Here is a 23,561-nt window from a genome sequence, read left to right as displayed (position 1 = left end):
GAAAGGAAAAGTGCCTCACTCGAGTCACAGGAGAGGCGGAATGAGGTCACAGTTCCTGTCTGGGACCTCTGCTGCGGAGGGAAGGGCCTTCTCCTTACGCTAGGCTGAAAAGAGGCTTTGTAGCAGACCAGCATTCCCTGAAGCGCAGTCCATGGAAGGCTGGTCTCAAAATGTTCTCTAGTTTAAAAAGCCTGGGAAACCCTGGTTAAAACGAAAAACCTTTCTTTACCACTGGACTTTTCAGAACCTTTATTATGCTCACATGCACATAATTGCTGGCAAAGGCCACAGGCTGTATTCCCCACATCTATTTGACCCATGGAATGCTGTCCGTGAAACTTGGTTTGAAACCTTTGGCACCATCCCTCGATGGCCTGTCCTTATTTATTATTGAACATGACACAGCATGGATTTTTATTGCAACTTTTTGGGCAGTGCAGGAAAACCCTATTTCACAAATCAAAATGACTCCAAGCCCCAAGATATAAATGGGATAAAAACAGAACTGCTCTCGTTGGAGGGGGTCCTGGGGATCCCACCCAGCTGCCATTCCTTCGCGGCTGCCATGCCAGGAACTATGCTATCCTACAGAGTCCAGTCTAAAAAAAGTCACTGGTATAGAATCTGTGGACAGGGCTGACATTATAAATCTGGCTTCTGACGCTGGCCGTGAAATGTTTTATATTGGGCAGATCACATGGCCTCTCTGGGCCCTGGTTTCCGCATTGATACAATGAGTCTGGTAGATGGGATACTTTCTGGAGTCCTGAGCTTTAACCTCTGATATGATGAGGACTGGGCTTCCCAGGTGGTACCAGTGGTAAAGAATTCATTTGTCAATGCGGGTGGCATGGGTGGGATTGAGCCCTGGGTCGGGAAGATCCCCTGGAGGAGGGTATGGCAACCCATTCTACTATTCTTGCCTGGAGAATTCCATGCATAGAGGAGCCTGGTGGGCAAAGAGTCGGACATGACTGAAGTGACTTAGCACGCACACACGCATGTGATGAAGACTGTGATTTTATGGCTGTAAAATTCTAACTCTACAATTTTATGGTCCTTTGATTCTGAGATTCCATGGCTTAATATTCCAACTCTGGGACTGCCTGTAGCCAGCCGGAGCTGGTGCAGCAGACAGGAGCACAGGCTGCAAAAAAGCAGAATTCATTAACTGCAGTGTGCTGCCCAGGAGCACTGGGTTCCCTGGGGAGGGCATGCCCCATGCAGGATGGAGTGGGTGGCATGTGGAGGGGAGGGGTGAGTGGATCGGAAACAGCAGCAGCTCAGTGGGCAGAGCAGGGACAGGGACCCAGGTCTCCTGACTCCTGCTCTATCTTTAGATCTCCATAGCAACCGTCACCAGGGTGCTGAGCTGCAGGTGCGGCTGAGCTGGCTGCCTGCAGGAGGGAGGGGCATTAGCTTCCTTCCGTGCCTCTTTGGCCAGGGAAAGGACTCTGGGCTGGGCTCTTGAGCCAGGAAAGGGAGACTGAGAGGGAAGCCCTTTGCAGCAGGAAAGGCCTGGGGCCAAAAGAAAGGTAGTCTAGGGCCCCACCTTGTTCTGAGATGTGGTCAGGTCAAAGAAGCCTCAACCTTCATTGTGTCAGGCTCACAGCACTGGAGGCCCAGACAGCAAGTTCTTCCTCCAGCCTCCCCTGCAGTCATTCCCTAAACAGTCAGTGAGCACCTCATCTGAGCTGGCCCTCCTCTGAGCTGGCCCTGAGGCCACAAGAGATACACAGACTCCAGGGAAAGCAGGCTTTGCCTGAGGAATCAGGAAATCCCCTCCCAGTCCTCCTCTTGCCAATTCCTACTCAGCCGGGACCTGGTTCCCTCCAGAAAGTCCTCCCTGACTGCCCACTGTATACTTTCCTGTTCAGGACTCCTACAGCCCCATCCTCTCTCCTCCCAGTGGGATGCCTGTCGGAGCGTCAGTGACCTCGTGGGGTGGATGAGAAATGGAGGTCTGCAGAGGCAAAGATATTCATCCCAGGTCACCTGGAGCGTGAGCAGCAGTCTCCCATTCATGTCTTCAGATTCCAGTCTGTGCTCCTTCCTGCTTCCCAGTGCCAGGCCCCAGGCCTGAGCTTTAGAAGCGAGGCCAGGCCTAGAAGACGAAGTAGGAGTCCTTGGCCAGGCCTGCGTGCAGCAAGTACCCGGCCACGTCCTTGGTAAACTCGGCTGATCCACAGACCAGGGCGAATGGCTTTCTCCGACAGGAGCCAACCAGCTCTTCAAGCAGGTCCTGGTCCAGGCGGCCAAAGCGGGTTCTGTCCCGGTAACTCCAGGGAAGCTGTTCCAGAGAGTTCTCCTGGGAGGATGAGAGATAGTGGGGGTAACTCCTGGGCATCCTCAGAGTTCACACAGTCAGCTCCTCTCTGCCAAATGAGGAACCTGAGCCAGAGGGGATCGGGGGAACCAAGCTTCACCCAGCCCCACTACAGGCCAGGTACTCCCTTCCACGGGAACTTGGGTCACCCTCACAGAAGCCTGTGGGCTGGTAGGCACAAGTGAGGCACCGGGAGGAGGAGAGATGTCCCTGGGACACACAATGAGGTGGGGCAGCAGTGGGACCAGAACGTGGGTCCCATCCTTTCCACCGCCTCCCAGGGGCTGCTGTCCCTGACACTCTGGGGGCAATGTTTTCTCACCATGACTGTGAGTCTCCCAGCATCTTTCCAAGGTTATTTATCACCATCACTCTCAGAGTATAACTTTTGTGCATTTAAGTTTTCAATTAACTTGTTGAGTTAACCAATGTCTACTGAGTGAACTCAACGGACATGAGTTTGAGCAAGCTCTGGGAGTTGGTGATGGACGGGAAGCCTGGCGTGCTGCAGTCCATGGGGTCGCAAAGAGTCGGACACGACTGAGCGACTGAACTCACTGACTGACTGAGTGGACTGTGCCCAGCCCTACGCTAGGCAATGGGGACAGGACAGCTGCTCCAGGCAGACAGGGCTCCTGGCCTCATCTGGCTGTGTAGCAGCAATCCCAGGCTGCCTTAACCAAAAGAGGGGTTTATTTCTCTCACAGGGGAAGGCTAGAGGTAGTATTCCGGGGGTGTATGAGGCCCCAGGCTCTTTCTCCTTCTGCTCCTCTAGCCTTAGCTTGTGGCTTTCATCCTCAGGGTTACAAAAGAAAATCTCCACTACCAGCTGACTTGGAAAATTTTATTTTAAGTAAACATTTTCTTTAAGTATAACATATGTATACATATGTCATATATTGTATATGTATTGACAGTTTGGAGAATTTTGACAAAAAGAAGAAACCATGTAACCAGCATCCAAAACAAATAAAACCCTGGCAGAATAGGGCTGTCACCTCTGCAGATGCTATTGAGGTGAACTTCTCATTCCTAGAGACAAGCTGCGAGACAGGATGGAGAGAGGGGTGTTGGGGTTGGAATGCAAGCTTTGTCAGCACTTTCTGGTGAGTGACCATGACCTCTCTGAGCTACCGTGATGAGTGATGAGCGCAGGGTGATGGAGAAACCCTGAAAGAGGCTCCATGAGAGCAGGCCTGGAATCCCAGGCGCACTCAGAGCCCACAGACCCCGAGGGCCTCTGAGGATAGTGCTGTGCTGCTCACAGCAGATCCTCGCTGATGATCTGCATCTTCTTGAGTGCCCTTTGTGCTCTGACCTGCCCGAAGGGCCCCCTCGAGGGCAGGAACCAGCAGGGCCCACTGGCCTTGCTCCTCCTTCCCACTGCCCAATCCCCCCTCCCTCCCTGGCCAGTTCGTTCAGTGCAGCTCACCCTGACTGTACACCAAGAGATGCATGGGGTCTGGTTGCTGCTCAAGTCGGGAGGGGACCCTCAACAATGAGGATGCAGTGGGGTGGGTGAGGGAGAGCCTGGGCTGTGACAGCAGAAGCATCTACACCAGCCTGGAGGCTCAGGGAAGCTCCCAGGATGGAATTATACCTGTGCAGAGAGATGTGAGGGATGAGTGGGCGTTAGCTTAAGAAGTGGGAAGAAGTACTCCCGGCTGGAGGAACAGCACGAGCAAAGCCAGAAAAGCACGGAGCACTTGTGACCACAGGCAGACCAGTGACGCCAAAACGCAGCATGCAGTGGATGGAGGAGAGCCAGGATGTGAGGCTGCAGAGGGCTGGCACATAGTCCTGAGAGCCGTGGGGAGCCAGGGAAGGGCAGGAAGCAGGGCTGCGATGTGGTCAGAGCTGCCCTTCCAGCGACAGGATGAAGGACAAATAGGCAAGAAGTGGCCTGAACAGGGAGACCCCTGACGATGCTGTCACTATGGCCCATAGGCAGCAACTGGAGTGGAGGGAGCATGGACAGGCAGGAGGCGCCTCTCACTCCATCCTCCCCCACCTGCCCTTGCTATTGACGGCCAGCCCACTCACCTGCCCAACCCCGAGGTACCGGCATCATCAAAGCCCTGGCCCAAGGTAGAAGGTCCCCTGTTGCTGGTGAACTTTAACTCTGCCCTCAAGCCCAGGCTCAAATGCCATCTGCTCTGTGAAGCCCTCTCTGCTTGCTGCCAGCACCCTGAACACACTCCACAGCACCTATCCCTGTGCTGTTTTATACCAGCAAGCAATGGCCTCTCCACCAACTTGCTGTGTTACCTTGGGCAAAGTTCTTAACCTCTCTGTGCCTCAGCTTCCACATCCATTAAAAGGCCATGATGGCAGTACAGCCTCCTAAGATTTTGGTGGGGACTATATGGGGTCGTGCAGAGTCGGACATGACTGAAGTGACTTAGAAGCAGCAGCAGCATATGAGTTAATACACATACAGTGCTTAGAACAGTGCCAGGCACAGAGAAAGTGCTCGATGAAGGGAAGCCCTTGTCAGCCATCTCTGTGGCTGACTCCACATATATAGGTGAGGACCTGGAGGCCAGGAAGAGGGCATCTTCATTTTTAAGCAGGAGTGGCCCTTCCCTCACCCCTCTCCCCTTGGCTGTCCACTAGCCCTTTGCTTCATCTCTGACCTTGGGCACTGCTGTCGCTGCTCACGTCCACCAAGCATGACATCCTGGGTGATCAGGCCACTGAGCATTCCTCCCGATAGACAGATATTCCACCCGTGGACTCTGGCTCCTGGGGACCTCAGGATCTCTAGTTTCCTGACAGCCCCCCACCCACAATGTCAAGGATCACGGAAGTCTTCAGGGACACTCTAAAGCTGCCTCCAGAGGTAACTGATGAGAAGGGTGCTCCAAAGTACAAGGCAACGAGGCTGACCCTGAGCAAGGGAACGCAGGGGAGACACCAGCAGGGGACCCAACCCAGGGTGTGCGGGAAAGAGAAATGAAGCTACAGACTAGGGGAAGGCAGATGAACAAAGACAGCTGAAGGCCTAGCTTGAGGTAAGGGGCAAGACAGCCCCCCAACCCCGCACTGTGGCCCTGAGGGGAGAGCCTGGAGGGGTGACCTGAATGAACGGAGGGATGGGGAACCAGAGGGAAGAGGGCTCAGGAAGCAAAGCCACTTCTAGCTAGAGTGGCTGGGACTTGCACGGAAAAGAGATGTGGAAAAGACCCTAACATATGCCATGAACTTGGATCCAGTTTATTCCACCAGCTGTTGACAGGGTGAGTGCCTCCTCTGTGCCTGGCACTGGGTGGCGCACTGAGAGACGGGTAACCTAGAAACGTGTCCCTGCCTCAATCAGCCATGACAGTCAGAGGACGTCTGTGCCTGGCCCACTGCTTCCATCACCAGGCCGCTCGCCCACACAGTGGAGGATGCCAGAGGGTAGATGGCAGGCAGCAAAGCACGCTGGGTGAGAGCTGGTGCTCTGGAAGCAGCAGCCTTGGGCTCAGATCCTGGCTTCACCTCGTCTGGCAGCATGACACAAGCTGGTGCCTTCACCTCTGAGCGTCAGCTTCCTCATCTGCATGACGATCATGATAACACAGGCACATGCTGTGGGTTCCACCAGTGGCGAGAATGATTATTACGGCACGGGTGGGAGAACCCACAGCAGGCCCTCGGGAAAGGGGCAAGGGGACAGCGGAGTCTCCATCAGGGACGGAAGTCTTCCCCTGGGCTCACCTGGCTGAGGACAAAGAAGGTGCGGACATTCCAGAAACGGGCCTGCTCCTGGAGGAAGGTTTTCAGGTAGATGCCCTCAAAGGTCTTGAAGCAGCCGACCAAGGTGATGAAGGTCTCGTCCTCTGCGTTGTCTGTGATGCTCTGGAGGATGGGCACCATGGGAGCCAGGCCGGTGCCAGCAGCCAGCATGAGGAGCTCCCCGTACTGGGGAACAAGACGGTACATGACAGGGGTGGGTTGGGAAGGGGTCTTACCCCACCTACCAACTATGGGGCCTTTTCCTGGGCTTGCTTGAACTGGATGGTACTGTCCTTCCTGGGTGTCCTACCCATCTAAGTTCCCCTCTCTACCCCCTCCAGGGAAACCTCCATGCCTGTGAAAGCTATAGCTTGTGAGGCCTATGGAACAGAAATCATGGAATCCGGAGGCTGCAAGGAAAAGTAGTGGTGCAGCCATACTACAAATGGCTGACTGCCTTCCAAAGCATCCCCATGGGACTCTGCTTACATACTTCTGCTGACAGGCAGCCCACTAGATCAAACCAGTCAATCTTAAAGGAAATCAACTCTGAATACTCATTGGAAGGACTGATGCTGAAGCTCCAATCCTTCGGCCACCTGATGCAAAGAGCCGACTCATTGGAAAAGACCCTGATGCTGGGAAAGATTGAAGGCAGAAGGAGAAGAAGGTGACAAAGGATGAGATGGTTGGATGGCATGACTGAGTCAATGGACATGACTTTGGGCAAACTCTGGGAGATGGTGAGGCTCAGGGAAGCCTGGCTGCAGTCTGTGGGGTTGCGAAAAGTCAGACACGACTTGGCGACTGAACAACAAGCCCACAACTGCCCAAGAATTCTGCTGTATTACCAGCTGATTCCCCTTGCCAGGGAGGGCTTCTCATCTCACAATGACCTGAAACCTGATCCAACCAAAGCGTTGCCCACCACCCCCATCCCAGTCCTGTCCTCTGGGCTGCTTCCTCTGCCCCAGGGCCACCTTGCAGAGATCTGAGGACCCTGGCTTGGACCCTGAGCCTGCTCTTCTCTAGACTAAATGAGATACTATACCTCAGTGCCTGGCACAGTGCTGGCCCAGAGAGCCAGGCAATAAAAGTGAGCTCCCAAGAGGCCCCTGTTCCATCAACTCCCCCTCTCCAAACCTCTTTCCTGGCTCTAGGTCTCTTTAAGATCAGTGCTGTGCAGGTTAGTGCCTGACCAGCACTGTGAGGTGTTCACCTCTATCCTTTGCAGGTCTCTGTGAGTACAGTCCGAGTTTCCACTAGCTTTAGCGACAGCCACTGCACACCACACTACTGCATGGAATGCTTCCTGAATTACCAGGAGCCATGCAGATCTCGGGGTAAACCCTCAGCCCTATGATCTGGGCAAGTTCTTTCACCTCTCAGAGCTCTGGTTTCTTCACTGGTTAAAAAAAAAAATAGACCTCTGCAGAAGAGCACCTACCTCAGAACTGCCATGAGGATTAAAGAGATGACAAGTGCCTGGTACGGAGCCTGGGACTGAATGCAGTTCGATTCCTGCCCCTCACTGAGCCCTACTGCTGGCCCATCATCCCGTCCTGTGCTCCGATTCTCCCAGCCTCCAGTCACGGAGTCTGCCGTGTATCACCTCTTTCTCCCATCACTGCTCAGGCTCTCCTCTGGGGAGCCTCCCCTGAGCCACAGGCAGGTGTTCCCACAGCCCTCCATGCACCCTCCTCACCCTGTGTTGCTGTCATCAATCTGTGCGCCTGTGTCCCCGTCAGACTGGGAGCGTCTGGAGGACAGGGCTCATCTGACCCATCTCTGGGCCTCCAGGGTCCAGCACTGGCCTGGCCCTGGGTGAACCCCTATGAATGTCTGTGGAACAAATGCAAGACAGATGCTAACATGCCAGTCTCAGGGCTGATGTGAGCCACTTGCCACAAAGATGGCTACAAAGCGGCAAGACTGGTCTGCACCCTGGCACCCTCACAAGAGCAGAGGGAAGCCTCTGCCACAGTTTCAGTGGCCAAATGTTTGTGCGTGAGATGCCATGTCTTTTCCTTCACGGCTGGGCCCTGTGCCCTCCCAGATAGCAAGTGTGGGGCTTTCCCATGGGGTCTGTGGATGCCAAGGTAGTAAGACTGTTATGTCTGGGAAGATGGCCTGCAGGTATTCTTTATTTCTTCTTTCAGCTTCTTTATATCTGCAGATTTGGGGGGCTGGTAATGAACAGATACTACTTTTGTAATAAGGAGAATACCAGTAAAAGTTATTTTTAAATTACGCAAAAAAAAAATGGACACACAGACATAGCAAACATACTTGTGGGGACTTCCCTGGGGGTCCAGTGGTTAAGAGTCTGCACTTCAAATGCAGGGGGCACAAGTCTGATCCCCGGTGGGGGAACTGGGATCCGCATGCCGCATGGCACGGCCAAAAAAGAAAACAAACTTATGGTTACCAATGAGGAAAAGAGACGAGGGATGAATCAGGAGTTTGGAATTAACATATACACACTGCCATATATAAACTAGATAACCAACAGCGAGCTACTGTATAGCACAGGAAACGATACTTAATATTTTGTAATAACCTATAAGGGAAAAGAATCTGAAAAAGAATGTGTGTGTGTGTGTGTATAACTGAGTCACTCTGCTGTATACCTGAGGCTATCACAACATTGTAAATCAATAACACTTCAATTAAAAATAAAAGAATAGAGAGGAAGAATGATTCATTCTTCTCCATTTGTTTTGCTTTGTTTTCCTTATTACAAAGGTAGTAGATACTCACTGTGGGTGATTTGGAAAATATAATGAAGAAAATAAAAATCACCCATAATTCCACCACCCAGAGCTGCTAACATTTTATTGCTTTTTTTTAAAAAAAATACTTTTTCTGTATAATCTAACTTAAGTTTCCCAGCTTCTTGTGTATTCAGTATTTCACTTAGTATTGGTCACTTGACCTTATAGCATAAGCATCAACATCATTTATAAACGTAATTTTAAAATCCAGGATAATAGTCTATCAAGTATCTGTAACCCAGTATACTTAATTGCTCTGTTGTTGGATGTTCAGCTGTCTCCAATTTCTTGCTATTATAAATAAGCTGCAATGAACATGTGCAAGAGGCAGCATTTTGGATTCTTTCCATAGGACAGACTTCAGAAGGAAGCACTGGGTCAAGGATGTGAAGATTCCTAAGACTCCCAGGGGTGGTTTAGTTGTTCAGTCGTGTCCACCTCTTTGCAACCCCATGGACTGTAGCCCACCAGGCTCCTTTGTCCATAGGATTTCCCAGGCAGGAATACTGGAGTGGTTTGCTATTTCCTTCTCCAGGGGATCTTTCCGATCCAAGGATTGAACCCAGGTCTTCTGCATTGCAGGTGGTCTCTTGTATTGCAGGCAGATTCTTTGCCAACTAAGACACAAGGAAGTCCCCAGTCCCCAGTACATACTGTCAAATTGCTTTCTTATATGCACCAATTGATGAGAAACTACTGTTTTTCCCTAGGAATGTCAGGGGAAGACTTGAACATGCCATGAAGATGAGGGGAAGAACCCTTGGCCTGGGAGGCAGGGGACTTCCAAGCAGCAAGTCACAAGGTGTACTTAGGGAGTGGTCTCCATAGTCTTGTAAATAGCCTGTGAAACTGGAAAGAGACCTGAGAGTCAGATGGCATAAGGGCCCTACATCCCAAGCTTAGTCTGAATTTTTCCAAGCAATGTTCAGGCACAGATGGTTCTGGAACATGGGCAGTTTTGTTTCTTAGTACCTATCCTATCTCATCCCATGTCCAACCCCAAGTATACTCTTGGCATTAGGTCTGGACTCAAGAAGAATGGCACAATGAGATTCTATGGCCTGAAACATGAGAACCGCAGTCCTGGAGGCTAAGCTGGGAGGGGTCTCCTGAGGACGCAGCGTGGGCACTGACCTGGTTTGGTTTATAGAAGAAGCCTCCGAAGGGCCCTCTCCAGAAAGCTGTGTCTCCTGCTTTCCAGGACTTGACATACCGGGACATCAGCCCAGTCTGGTAGCACTGGGAGCAAACAAAGGGAGACCTCATTGGAACGGGCATGCACTGCCAGTACAAATCATGCCAGCCTCAAGCTCAGTACTTTACACGTGTTGTCTCATTTAATCCTTCTAATCATCCATGAAGTTAGTACTGTCAGCCCCTGTTTTCAGATGAGGCCCAGAACCTTACACAGAAGGTAAATGGTAAGACCAAGATGAGAATCTGTATGACTATCAGCCTTAACTACAGAGGTCTCAAATCAAATAACCAGGGGCCACACAGGTAACATAACTGAGCGAAGAATCAGGTATGAGACAATTAATGGCACCTAACAGTGTCAGCGTCAGGCAGATAAGAGCGAGTGGTGAGGACTAAGGTAAATTGGTGAGCGAATACTCTTTCTAAAGGAAGAAGCCACTTTGCAAATTCCAGTCTACAGTCCACAGGGCCAGTGATGCCAGATCTTCTGACTTTCTAGAAGGGCAGGAAATCCATATTTTTAAGAAAATTTTCCCATTTTTGAAATGTTAGCAATTAATTCAAAATTTTAAAACACTATATAGGCCAAAACCAAATATATTTGTAGGCTAGAGGCAGTCTGTGGGCCACTCATTTGTAACCTCTGCATATCCCTACACTGTCTCCTGGCTGGATGAAACAAATGAAGGTTGTGGAGGGGATTCCTCCATGGGAGAAGGGCAGTATGCACTTGCTGGGTGCCCACCCACTCTGTGCTAGGCACTATGCTGGGGTTGCAGGGAAGACAGCTGGACCTTAAGCTCCATGAAGGCAGCCAATGCCTGAATCATGGAAAGGACTTAAACATCTGAATGAACAAATCAGTAACCCAGATCAGGCCCTCCTAAGTTTAAGGAGCTCACAGTCTAAGAGGAACCTAAGTCTCAGACATACACAAGGTAGAGACTACCTAATGCCTGAGGAGGTGCAGTCACTTACAGTGGAGTGGGATTGAGGAGAGCTTCCTGGAGAAGGAAGTGGTGGGGCTGGACCTTGAAGACTGGGTAGGATCAGACTCACTGGAGATGGGGGCAGAAGGGCACAGAGAATTCTGGGCATCAGGTGTGGTATGCTTAGGGATAGGACAGGCCAGGTCATGTTCTAGGAACAGCAAGTGGACATGATAGAGTAGGGGTCAGGGGGGAGCACTGGGAGAGAGGACTGGAAGAGTGTTTGGAGAAATTATAACCAGGCCTGAAGGAGAGACTGGGCTTTGGTCACCAGACTTGCTTTTAAGTACTTGCAGCTACTTCTGGTACCATTGCTGCCTTCCTTGGGCACCAAATGTATAAAGCAAAGAACGTCCTCGGCTGACCTGGAAGAGGTCTGGGGTGGAGGCTACAGTTTTTCTAACTTGCTGAAAGATACATTTCAGCCCACCCCTTGTTTTGTGGCCCCGGTCCTGGGGAGGCACAGCCCCAGGGGTGGCCTTAGAAGCCCTATGGCACAGAGAGAACTCAAGGAGAAAGGAAGGATTTTTCTGAGCTTCTGGCACTCACACAGAGCCTGGCACAGGGTAAACCCTCAAAACACATTTGTTAAACAGAACTGACACTGGACTTGTTCTTCCATTTGGGATCATATTACCCAAGGGGCCTTGGGACAATATCATCTCTCTGAGCTTTAGTTTCTTCATCTGCAAAGTGGGGAGAATATGATCTACTCTGCAGGGAGGTTACAAGGTTGAAATGAGGTAATTAAAGAGCTAGAAGCAGTACCTGGAGCCCAGAAGGTGCCTGAGAAATGGGAGTTCCCCCTTTCCGTCTACAAGGGAGCATAAACCTTAGTAAACCCGCCTGCCTTCCCAATTTGCCAAGACATTTCCGGTTCTTCCCAGCCAGCGGCTTAGGGATAATTAAGCATCTCTCTGAAGAGAGGCTTTCCGGTAAACGAAGGAGAAAATCAGCCTTGCAGCTGGGAGTGATACAGCTGCCCCGAAGTACTGTCTCCAGGCTTATCCTTTCAATAGAAACACACCCAGACAAGCAGCTTGGGGAAGTGGGCCATTTGGAGAGGATTTGTGGAATCTCCCAGACAAACAGTTGCGTGGAGAAGGGATCCCATCCAAGCTTATGTTTGAGGGAATAAATACTCGAGCTCTGAAGGCAGGGGGGGAAGGCGGGAGCCATAGATGGTGCTGAGGACTTGGAATCAGGAGGCCAGGGCTTACCCACCACTTGCACTTCTTACTACCTGGGGAGCTTCAGGCTCTCCTGGGGTCTCAGTTTACTTGTCAATGAAAGAGGGATAATTTCTGTCCTACAAGGGAGACAAAGGATGTGAACACCTAAAGATAGGTGTTCCCTAGGATTCTGTTTGGGAAAAGATCTAGAGCTGTGTATTAGGTTGACTCATGCGAAACTGCTGGTTCTATAAGTCAAAAATGTTAGCATGTCAGCAATTTCACGTAGTTCAACCCAATTATTTTTGCATGTAATTCAAACTTCATGACTTCTTATACATATATTGCCTACTCCTTGGGTCTCTGGGACATTTTGCATCCAGCCCACTTTGTTCATCTCATCTCTACCAATTGCCCAGCCCACCTTGGCTGCCCCCACAAGCACGTCTCCTTCCACCACTCAGACTGAGTATGCTGCTACTGCTACTGCTAAGTCGCTTCAGTCGTGTCCGACTCTGTGCGACCCCATAGACGGCAGCCCACCGGGCTCCCCCATCCCTGGGATTCTCCAGGCAAGAATACTGGAGTGGGCTGCCATTTCCTTCTCCAATGCATGAAAGTGAAAAGTGAAAGTGAAGCCGCTCAGTCGTGTCCGACCCCTAGCGACCCCATAGACTGCAGCCTACTAGGCTCCTCCGTCCATGGGATTTTCCAGGCAAGAGTACTGGAGTGGGGTGCCATTGCCTGAGTATAGTTCCTACCAGACCCTGCTCTATTTCACCTCTCCCTGCCTTTGGTTATCCACCCCTGGAATGCCACCTCTAATCTGTACTCCTTCTTCAAGGCCCAGCTCAAATGCCCCAGCCCCTGCCAACTCCTTCCATAAGGTAATTTCAGTTAGCTTGGTCCCCAAGGTATTCCATGTCCCGTCATTTGCCTGCGCACACCCTCTGTTCCAAGACGAATGACTGGAAGTTCCCCAAATCATGCCCCTTTGGCTGCTGTATATACACACTGCTCAGCACTCAGAGCTTCCTTCCCACTCCTGAGCTTAACACAGAGCTCACACACACACAGCTTCCTCAAGGAAGCCCAGTCCACTTTCCCTGCAGCCCCAGGTGCCCTGAGCTGGGCTGGGGTCTGCTGCATCTACCACCTTGCAGTGTCCCAATCTGGCCCCATCTTAGGGTGGGCACTGGGTCTGACTCCCCCTGGATGCCTGTGCCCAGCATACAAAAGGTGCCCATAACTTGGTTCCCCTTTTCCTGGCTCAGTGCTCACGCTCCATCAGTAGTAAGAAGGTGAGGATGAAGAGCTTTACTCTTCTCAGTCCAAGCCTTTTGTTCATAAAATCTATCGGGAACATGCCCTCTGTTGGTGATGCAGCAGCCCCTTTTCCCTAGGGAAGGAGATGAAAATAGGCCACCCCCATTGTCCCTGCTCTTCCCTCCAGCCAGCCTCCTCCCATGTGAATCCTGGCTTTTCCCACGTCAAAGGGAAGTGCCCAACCCCGACCAAGTTGGCAAATGGAGGTCCAGTCCTTGGCTCTTAGAGCAACCGTGTGAGTTGACTTACCTTGATTAAAACTTCAAAGTATCCTTCTGCATTGGCAGGGCTGATGGGCGTATAGGCTCTCTGAATTTCTAAGTCATCTACTGTCCCTCTGGGAAAGAGATGCACTTGGTCAGGCAGTCAGCCAGTCATTCAACAAATCCTTAGAGTACCTAACCTGTGCCAGGCTGGTGAAAGTGAAGCTAGGGGCCCAGTCAGCCCAGTGGTCCTCACTGAGGGGCAGGCAAGGTGGAGCAGAAGAAAAGAGTACTGGGCTCCCCCGTGACTGCGTGCTGGCTGTGAGACCCTAGGCAGGTCATTTAAACCTTCGGTTGCTCTTTCTGTAAAATGGGGACAATCACCCATGCCCCTGCTATGTGGTTCCATTGGGATTACAGATGAAAAGGTGCTTCAGAAAGCACACTGATGATGTGAGCTGTTTTAGGACATCACTGAGGTTTTTCCTGACCTCTCCCTGACCATAGCATGATCAAGATAAAAACAGCTATGTTTAACAAGTGTTTAACATTTAGCAAATACTACCACGTGCCAGGAGCATTGGAATTAGAAAGGATCCTCAAAGGTACCCTCGTCCAAAGCTTGACCTGATGCATGAATCCACTCCAGTATTATCAACAAGGGCGCCAGAAGGATAATCATGCAGACATGTTGTATTAAGTGCCTATGATGCACCAAGTATATTACAGGCAGTACCTCATTTATTGCAAACAATAACCAAAATGAGGAAACCAGGGCTTAGGGAAGGGATGTCACCTGCCTGAGGTCACACAGCTAGAATCAACTGTAGCTCTGTCTACCTCAGAGCCAGGTTCCTTACCACTACTCCTCAGAGCTTCCCTGGAGCACCCAAGCACCCCTTTCTTGAACCTTACTACGTACAAAATTTTCTCCTCCAAGGTATGCAAAGATTAAAAAGGCTCATCCTACTGTATCAAAAGTTGGGGAGAAACATTCAATAAATGCTTACAGAATAAGGAACTAACAAACAGAACATATGGCATGGCTCGGATGCAAAGGGCACTGTGACATTTGCTATGACAGAGGTAAGTCACAGGCACTCTCATCTGGGGAACCTCAGAAGGCCTCCCTGAGCTGAGTATTAAAGGATGAGCCAGCCACTAACACGTGAAAATGGGGACAGGAAGTAAAGGGAGGAACCTAGGCAAAAGCTTGTGCTGTGCTGTGCTTAGTCACTCAGGGGTATCCAACACTTTGCCACCCCATGGACTGTAGCCCGCCAGGCTCCTCTGTCCATGGGGATTCTCCAGGCAAGAATTCAAGAGTGGGTTGCCATGCCCTCCTCCAGGGGCAAAAGCTTAGAGGTAGTTTAATGTAGGGCAAGCCAGGGACTGGTGAGGGGGGCAAACACGGGGGTGGGCAGCAAAGAACTTGGTGGGCAAGAAAGCTGGGGCTGTGAGTTGGCGTGTTGCTGGGGAGGTGCTGTGGAGCACCAGAAGGGGTCTGAACGAGAAGGGACGTGGGTGTCCTGAGAGTGACAGAGACAGTGGAGAGACCAGACTAGAAGCAGGCAGTTCTGGGCATCCCTGACTTACGGATGGAGGGTTTCTTGGGCTCTGACCTGTCCGGTGGCTCCTAAAGGAATAGTGACCTTTAAGGCCCACCAGCCAGGCCACAGGCCAGAATGAGCTGGATACAAACACCAGAGGTCAGTGTGAGGCAAGTGACCAGAGTGTGATGAGTAATAAGCTCTCTCCTGGCTTCCTTCCTTGTCCCCTGGCTATACCTTCTGTCTCCTTTGCTGGCTCTACCTCCTCTTGCCAACACTGTAAATGGTGGAGTTGCCAGGGTTCATTCCTAACTCCTTCCTTCTTTCCATGTCCCACATGCTCCCAAATCCCATCCAGGTATAACAATATACCTGGATGCTTCCCAGATCCACGCCTGCAGCTCAGATCTCTCTGCTGAGCGTCAGGCCTAGAGAGCTGACTGCCTGCCAGATGCCTCCACCTGGAGGTCCCAAAGGGTCTTGTCCCTGGGTAGGTGAAGGTGGGGATCGAGGTGGGAGGAGAGGACAAAATTAAGCTGGGAGGAAGAAGGAAGTGCAGATGAGTGAAGGGTGTAATTCAGGAGGCGGGCTGTCTGGGCTTGAATCCTTATTAGCTGTGTGATACTGGGCAAGCCTCTTATTTTCAATGTCAGTCTCCTTTCTATCAACTGGTGCTAATTGTATGAGGTTAACGCCACAAGCTCTGGAGCCACACTGTTTGCTTTTGGGCCCTGACTCCAACATTTGCCAATTGTGTGATCTTGGGGAAGTTATTAAACCTCTCTGACTTCAGTTTCCTCTCTGGTATGATAATGGTGCCTACCACACAGGATTTTGTGAACAACAAATAAGCTCATACGTATGAGCATAAACTGTATGAAAAAAAGTGTTTGTTGTTATTATTTATCATGAAAATACACTATCCAGGTCAATTCCAAGAGCCCTCTAAGTCATGTATCACCGTGTTTACGCTGAAGATGACAAATGGAAGCTTTAGGAAGGTTAAGCAAGTTGCCCCAGACCACATTGCTAACAAATGGCAGAGCAGGGCTGCAAAGCCTGGGTCCTCTCACTACCTGAGTGTAGCATAGGACGGGGTCCTCCCACTACCTGAGTGTACCATAGGATGAGGTGCTCCCACTAACTGAGTGTACCATAGGATGCGGTCCTCCCACCACCTGAGTGTACCATAGGATGGGGTCCTCCCACTACCTGAGTATACCATAGGATGGGGTCCTCCCACTACCTGAGTGTACCGTAGGATGAGGTCCTCACACCACCTGAGTGTACCATAGGATGGGGTCCTCCCACTACCCAAGTGACCGTAGGATGGGGTTCTTCCTCTACCTGAGTGTACTGTGTGTGGGGGGGGGTCCTCCCATCACCTGAGTATACTGTAGGATGAGGTGCTCCCACCACCTGAGTGTACTGTAGGATGAGATGCTCCTACCACTGGAGTATACCATAGGATGAGGTCCTCCCACTACCTGAGTGTACCGTAGAATGAGGTGCTGGCCAGGCCGCAAGCCAAGCTGGCTGTTTCCCGGTAGTGCAAATCGGACAAGGTAGGTGTCCTTGGTGAGCCTGTCCACAGCACTGATGAGGAAGGCCAGGAAGGTCTCTGGGCTCAGCTTGGAAGGGCAGCTCTGCAACAGGAAAAGATTCACCAGCTAGAATCTGGGACTCAAGAGACAGGCAAGCCTCCACGAGCATCCTCCCCACAAGGAGAGGCTATTGTGGTTGACAAGTTTTCTGTATAATAGTGCTGTCCTACCTTCCTTCCCTTTCAGGCTCTAAGAACGTCAGAGCACTTTACATCAAGGTCACCCTGCTCTGAAGCCTTGCACGGTTCCTCTCAGCCCCAGGATAAAGCACAAGGTACTTAGTTGGATACTCTAGTGCCTGTGGATGGGTCCTGAGTCTCATTTTATCTCCCAAGCATCCAGTGTCAGACCTGTTCCCCACAAGAACACCTTGTGGATTCCAACCTGTAAGTCTATTTGCTCAAGTTGTGCCCTCCATCCAGAACACTCATTTCCAATGTATGAAAGACCCACCTATCCTTGAAACCTGCTAAAATGCAGAATTTAGAAACTGACAGGACCTTAAAGATGACCTAATCCAATACCCTTATTTTACATGTGGGGAAACTGAGGCCCAAGTGGTAGCGACTTATTTGTACAAAGTCACCACCATGAGCAGGAGTTCAAATTCATGTCTTTTAAGTCTCAGCCCATTGCCCTTAATATTCCACCCACCCCCCCAGACCTTCTCCAGGAAGTCTTCTCTGACTGCCCCAACTCACAGATCCCGTTCTCCTGAAAATGCACCCACCCAATTCACTCCTGGGACTTTCCCTCACTATACCACCCCATCCCCCACTCACCAACTCAAGGCCAGGCTTTGAACCTGGGTCAATCTGCTTCATCAGGCCCACTCTTTTCTCTCTGCTGCAGAGTCAGAGGAAGCTCCCTTGAGAAGGTATACCATACAGGGCTGAGGTCAGGTAGATGCCGACACCTGGCCTTCGTGTCTGAGGAGCACACCCCTTACCTGTGTCTCTTCCCTACTCAGCAGGCTCCTGTCCTTGCTGGCTCGGGCAGCCTCCCACCTTGCCAGGTCTCGCTGGTAGAGGTCGAACACACAGGGCGAGCAGCCACTGCCGCAGCACTGCGAGGGCAAAGGCTCCACCGGCCGAAGCTGCAGCCAGGCTTCCTCTTCGTCAGCTTCCTCCCCCTGGTTCATCATCAGTGGGGCTTGATCAGATACTCTTCCCAGAGCAGGCCCAGGCCCTGCTCCCTTGCCAGCCTGGAGGAGGGAACACGTGTGGTTACACTCTGGGCAACTCTATTCCACTGGTTCTCCTCGAGGCCGGCAGGTGCCAAGCTCTGTGTGAGCACAAGGATGAATCAGTCCTGGGGTGTGCTGTCTGCGGGGAGGGAGGCAGACAGGCACAATAATCAGAATGGGCAACCATGGTTTCTTGACCTCTTCCCATGCTCTGAGTGCTGGATCAAGATTACAAAGAAAATCTCACAACATTGTTCATCAGCTATAAAGAAAGAAAGTGAAGTTACTCAGTCGTGTCCGACTCTTTGTGACCCCATGGACTGTAGCCTACCAAGTTCCTCCGTCCATAGGATTCCCAGGCAAGAGTACTGGAGTGGCAGCTATACTCCAATATAAAACAAAAAGTTAAAAAAAAGATTATATAGAAAATTTCATTGAACTTTTAAAATATTTTAAATGATGAAGTAAAACATTTATGTACAATTTAATAATTGTTATAAAAGAGCCATTTTGTAACCACCACTCACTCAAGTAAAAAGAACCTTGCTGGCATCCCAGAAGTCATGCATTTGTGTCCTTTCTGATCACACCTCTGCCCCCCATAACCACCATCGGTTCCCTTGCTTTTCTATACTTGTGCCATCTTTGTTTGCAATTCTATCCACTATTTATCAGATTTGCTTAGTTTTTATCTTTATATGAACAGCTTCCCAGGTGGCTCAGTGGTAAAGAATCTGCCTGCCAAGCAGGAGACTCAGGTTGAATCCCTGCATCTAAAAGACAAAGAAATGGCAACCCACTCCAGTATTCTTGCCTGGAGAATCCCAGGGACAGAGGAGCCCAGTGGGCTACAGTCCATGGGGTCACAAAAAAGTCGGTCATGACTTAGCCACTAAACAATAACCACAGTATCATACGAATGTATTCTTCCGAGCCTAGTTTCTTTCACTCAGTATTGTTGGTAAGTCATCTACCAAATTGCTGCATTTTACTTAATCTTTACAACAAGGTCAGTCCTGGAGGTGCCATTTTATGGATGGGCAAACTGGAGTCCGAAGAGGTTTAATAACTTACCCAGGGTCACATGTGTGCGTGCTAAGTTGCTTCAGTCATGTCCAACTCTTTGTAACCCTATGGACTGTAGCCCACCAGGCTCCTCTGTCCATGGGATTCTCCAGGCAAGAATACTGGAGTGGGTTGCTGTGTCCTCCTCCAGGGGATCATCCTGACCCAGGGATCGAACCTGCATCTCTTGCATCCCCTGAATTGGCAGGCAGGTTCTTTACCACTAGCGCCACCTGGGAAGCCCTACCCAGGTCACAAAGCTCCAGAAATGATGGCACTGGGACTTGAACTCTGCTCTGTCTGGTCTCAGAACATATTGTTCTTCAATCACAGGAAAACAGGAGAAGGAGGTCCAGGTGAGAGCTGATCTGGACCAGGACACCTTCAGAGAAGATGAGAGGAGAGGGGACAATTAGAGAAATCCTGAAGCAGGAATTAACAGAACACAGAGACTGATGGATGTGAAGTGAGCAGGTGAGGGGGATAGAGGGCTGAAGGGACATCCAGGTGTGTGGCTTGGATCCTTGGGTGGATAGTGGGTCCAAGAGGAGTTGAGTTTTAGAGGAAAGAGGAAGGGAGGGAAATGGTAAGTTCAGTGAGAGGTACACTGAATGCCTGTGGGGCATCCAAGGGCAAAATCTAGTTCCATTTGGATTAAGCAGGTCTAGGGTCCTGAGTCTAGAGATGGAGCTCTGGGTAACGGACAACAAGGAAGGGATGGGCTGGTAGACAGCAGGCTGGAGCCTCTGCGAAGGCCTGCTGGGCTTCCTGCAGCACTCATAGCACTTGGTCCAGCCCTGGTCATGGTAGGTGCTCAATAAATGCTCTTCCAGTGAATGAATCTCCACCCTATAGCATTTCACACTGTTCAGAAATTACAAGTTTACATGTCTTTCTCTTCTGAGATTGTGAACTGCTTGAGGGCAGAGACCTATTTTTTATTCATTTTATGAAGCAGCACAGTGTATATTTTAAAGTATGCATGTTATATGAAAGGAAGAAAGGAAGGAAAGGAACTTGGTTTCAGGGCCATTAGGTAAATATTGAAAGACAGACCAGGGAGGAAAATTTAAATGGTTATGATTTATTTTGAGATGTTTCTGTGAGGGCAGTTTGGGATTTATCAAGGTTTTCTGTATTTATATGTGGAACTCTACAGTTCATATAGAAATAGAGCTGTCATCTCACTTGCAAGGAAACTATTCATTTAAAATCCCACAGGCAAATCAAAGTAAAGGGGGGGGTCTTCTCTCCCTCTTGTCTGAGAACAGAACTTAGGGGAAATCTGATGTTACAGAACATTACTTAAAATGCAATTACGACTAAAAGCTCCAGTTTTTACTATCCTCCCATTCATTTGACACTTACTGGGCAGGGGCTGCTGAATGAGGTGCTGGGACACAGAGGTGAGTGACCCTCATCTATGTCCTGGAGGAGCTCCTGGCCTGGAGGAGTCAGACACTAAATAGATAATAACTGGAAAAAGAATATAGGTCACTTACTCGGCCAGTCTGTGCCAAGCACTTTGCACTGTCTCACTCTGCTCCCGACAGCTATAGGTAAGGAGGCTATGCGCTTCCTTATTTCACAATGGAGAAAACTGCAGCCAGGAAGCCAGAAGTGGTAAGGTTTGTGCATATACCTGGTCTCTTAAGACTTCAGGATACTCTTTCTCCCTAGATTTCACGCCTCTGTAGGGCAGAGGAGAGTGTCTTCATCTCCAATTCCCAGTGGGCTGGGCTGGCACAACCACCTTGCCAAACTGCCATTGAATTTTATGGGCCCCCTGGAGCCTCCCAAGGGCAGTAGCTTCATGGGTGCATAAAATGCTAGAATCAAGGTGTGGGCCAAGTCTGTGGAAAAGCGAGGAGCAACCACTAAGCCTGCCAGAGGACATGGAAATCCCGTTTCTTGGTTACTAATCACTTCCCAGGAGTCCTAACTTTTACGATCTTTCCCACTTTTTTCGCTTTCCATACCCATTTACACTGGAGTTTTCTATGGGCCCAAACAATGTGCTTCCAGTCTCCCCCAACACTATCCAGCAGCACACCTGCCACCAGCTCTGACCACACCTGTCCCCTGCTTAGCAACCTTCAACAGCCCCCCACTGCTGACTACATACAATCCAACCTTCTTGCCTGTGCCCAACATTCTTCCTGGTCAGAACTTGCTCAAATTCTCTTACCACTTACTAACATTGATTTTAGAAGGGTAGTTCCTGTGTGTGTCACAAATCTCTCTCTTGTAAAGGAAAGGTCTCTCTTTAGAGGAAAGAAAACCTTCTTCTACTGCTGGTTCAATGATTTCAGGAAGGTTCAGCAGGCTAAGACCCTCTTGAGGGCACGTGTAGTTGGTGTCTTATTCTTTCTGCATCCTACCACCAAGCACAAGCCTGGCATACGGAAGGCTCAGGCAGGTGGTGAGTGCTCAGTTTACAAACAAGGTCTGGGAGCCAGGCATAGTGCTTGATGCTGGGATACAGCAGAGGTTAATAAAACATGGGTTCTACCTTCACAGAGTTTCCAGATGAGAATGGTGCCACGTCAGTTCAACCCATTCTTCTTACATGTTATGTACCAGGTTTGTATTAAAAGTGAATGAGATCTGGTTTCCTCTATACGCTGATTTCTTACTCCCAAAAGGTTTGGAAGAAATTGAGCTAAGTTAACAGGAGGAGCTCTGTTAACTGTAAATTGCTGTACAGTGTGAGAGTTATTTACCTATCTTTGCCTAAAATTTACTTTCTGGATTTTACTAATCCCACTTTCCCTGCTATTTTGGAAGTGATTAGAGAAGCTGGCCGTGTCAGTTATGAATTTTCAAGATCAGTTTCACATCTCCTCTCAGCCTCTACTTTTTGAGTCTAAGAAGCCAGGCCTTGACACATGTTGCCTCTGCCTGGATAACTCTCCACACCCTCAGACCCTGCTTCAAGGTCATCTCCTCTTAGAGCCATCCACTTCTCATTTTCTAGCATAGCTGGGATGGACCAGTTTCCTGGAAGTCAATTTTTCCTCAGACTGTGGTGGGGGAGGGGATGGTTTCAAGATGATTTGAGCACATTAGATTTATTGTGCCCTTTATTTCTATTTTGTGGCAATCAGGATATTCCACCTTTACTTTAGGGTTAGGGTTTATGTTCCTATGAGAATCTAATGCCAGCTGCTGAACTGACAGCAGGCAGAGCTCAAGCAGTGATGCAAGTTGATGGGGAGTGACTATCCTGGAGGTTGAGGACCCCTGCTTTAGCAGGTACCTATTGGCTTATTCATTACATTATTATGTATTGATTCATTAAATGTACATTTACTATGTGCTCAGCATTGATCTAGAGGCACACTTCACAATAATGAAGAAAGAAAAACTCTTGCATTTATGGAGCTCCTCGCAGTCACGGAGCTCCTTGCATTCATGGAGCTCCTTGCAGTCATGGAGCTTATATTCCAGTGGCAACGTCATTAAGATCAAAATGAAAAATAGGCTATGTTCAGTGTTAAATACTAAAGAGGAAAACAACTAGGGGAAAGGGATATTAAGTGTGTGTGTTGCAACTGCTGTTTGGTTTACTTGCTTTCTGTATCTCCCACTTAAACTGTAAGCTCTACATCGCACATCCGTTTTATTTACCAGTGTAAACCCGCTACTCAACAGTGCCTGACACACAGTAGGCATTTGATAAATACCTACTGAGCAAGGAGCAAGGTACCCCTCTGCCGCTCTGACCCTGCTCCTAGGAGGCGAAAAGGGACATTCTGAGGAAAGAGGAGGAAATGAACTCATTTTGGGCGCTGGGGAGGAGGCATGCTGTGTGCGAGGTCAGAGCGGCCCCAGCGTGGTGCAAGGGCCAGCTCAGGCTCCCGTCAGAAGTGGTGGAGAGCAAAGGAAACTTACGGGATACCCACCACGTTCTGGTCGCTACGCGATTGAGCTAGTTTAGGCATTTCCATCCCTATTTTGAGGCTTCCAAGTTGGCGGAATGGTCAAGAATCGCCCTGCCAATGCAAGAGACAGAAGAGATGTGGGCTCGATCCCTCGGTCAGGAAGATCCCCAGGCGGAGGGAATGGCAACCCACTCCAGCATTCTTGCCTGGAAAATTCCATGGACAGAGGAACCTGGCCAGCTACAGTCCATGGGGTCGCAAAGAGTTAGACTCGGCTGAGCACACAGACACATCCCTATTTTTACATCGAGTGACTTTAAGGCTCAGAAGGAAGCACTCTGCCCAAGCTCCAATTGCTCGTAAGAAATCAAAGTTGTCGTGAGTTCAGGTTTTAAGTCCTGAATCTGTCCTAGTTCGTTCCAGCTCTCACCACAACCACTCACCTACCCTCCTGCGCTTCCCTTCAGGTAAAGATCTTGAAGGTTTCACTCCCAGCCGGGGGAGGTGGGCAGGGTTCCACCTGTGAAAAAATGCGGACGGCCTGCCGGGTGGGGCAAGGCAAGAG

General features: G+C 50.1%; 1 protein-coding gene across 5 annotated transcripts; it reads right to left on the bottom strand.

Moving 5' to 3' along the window:
* Positions 1 to 232: 232 nt before the first annotated feature.
* CYB5RL (cytochrome b5 reductase like) lies at positions 233 to 23,493 on the bottom strand. 5 transcript variants are annotated; one of them, XR_014054611.1, is made up of 8 exons: positions 23,444 to 23,493; positions 17,811 to 18,065; positions 16,755 to 16,903; positions 13,754 to 13,841; positions 9,955 to 10,059; positions 8,336 to 9,669; positions 6,029 to 6,232; positions 233 to 2,308 (listed from the first exon to the last, which is right to left on the bottom strand). XR_014054611.1 is itself a non-coding variant. In XM_081493078.1 (7 exons), the coding sequence occupies exons 2-7, from the start codon at positions 18,003 to 18,005 to the stop codon at positions 2,105 to 2,107; spliced, it is 945 nt and encodes a 314-aa protein (XP_081349204.1). In that variant the 5' UTR covers positions 18,006 to 18,065; positions 23,440 to 23,493; the 3' UTR covers positions 233 to 2,104. The 5 variants fall into 5 exon arrangements, 4 of the variants coding, with proteins under 4 accessions (XP_081349204.1, XP_081349203.1, XP_081349205.1 ...); XM_081493078.1 differs by lacking the exon at positions 8,336 to 9,669 and having other exon boundaries at positions 23,440 to 23,493; XM_081493077.1 differs by lacking the exon at positions 8,336 to 9,669.
* Positions 23,494 to 23,561: the final 68 nt, after the last annotated feature.

Source organism: Giraffa tippelskirchi, chromosome 5 (genome assembly GCF_054371585.1).
Source record: "Giraffa tippelskirchi isolate mGirTip1 chromosome 5, T2T-mGirTip1v1.2.pri, whole genome shotgun sequence".
Lineage (NCBI taxonomy): Eukaryota > Metazoa > Chordata > Mammalia > Artiodactyla > Giraffidae > Giraffa > Giraffa tippelskirchi.
The sequence above is the reverse complement of the archived record's forward strand: the minus strand, read 5'-3'. Positions and strand labels throughout refer to the sequence as shown.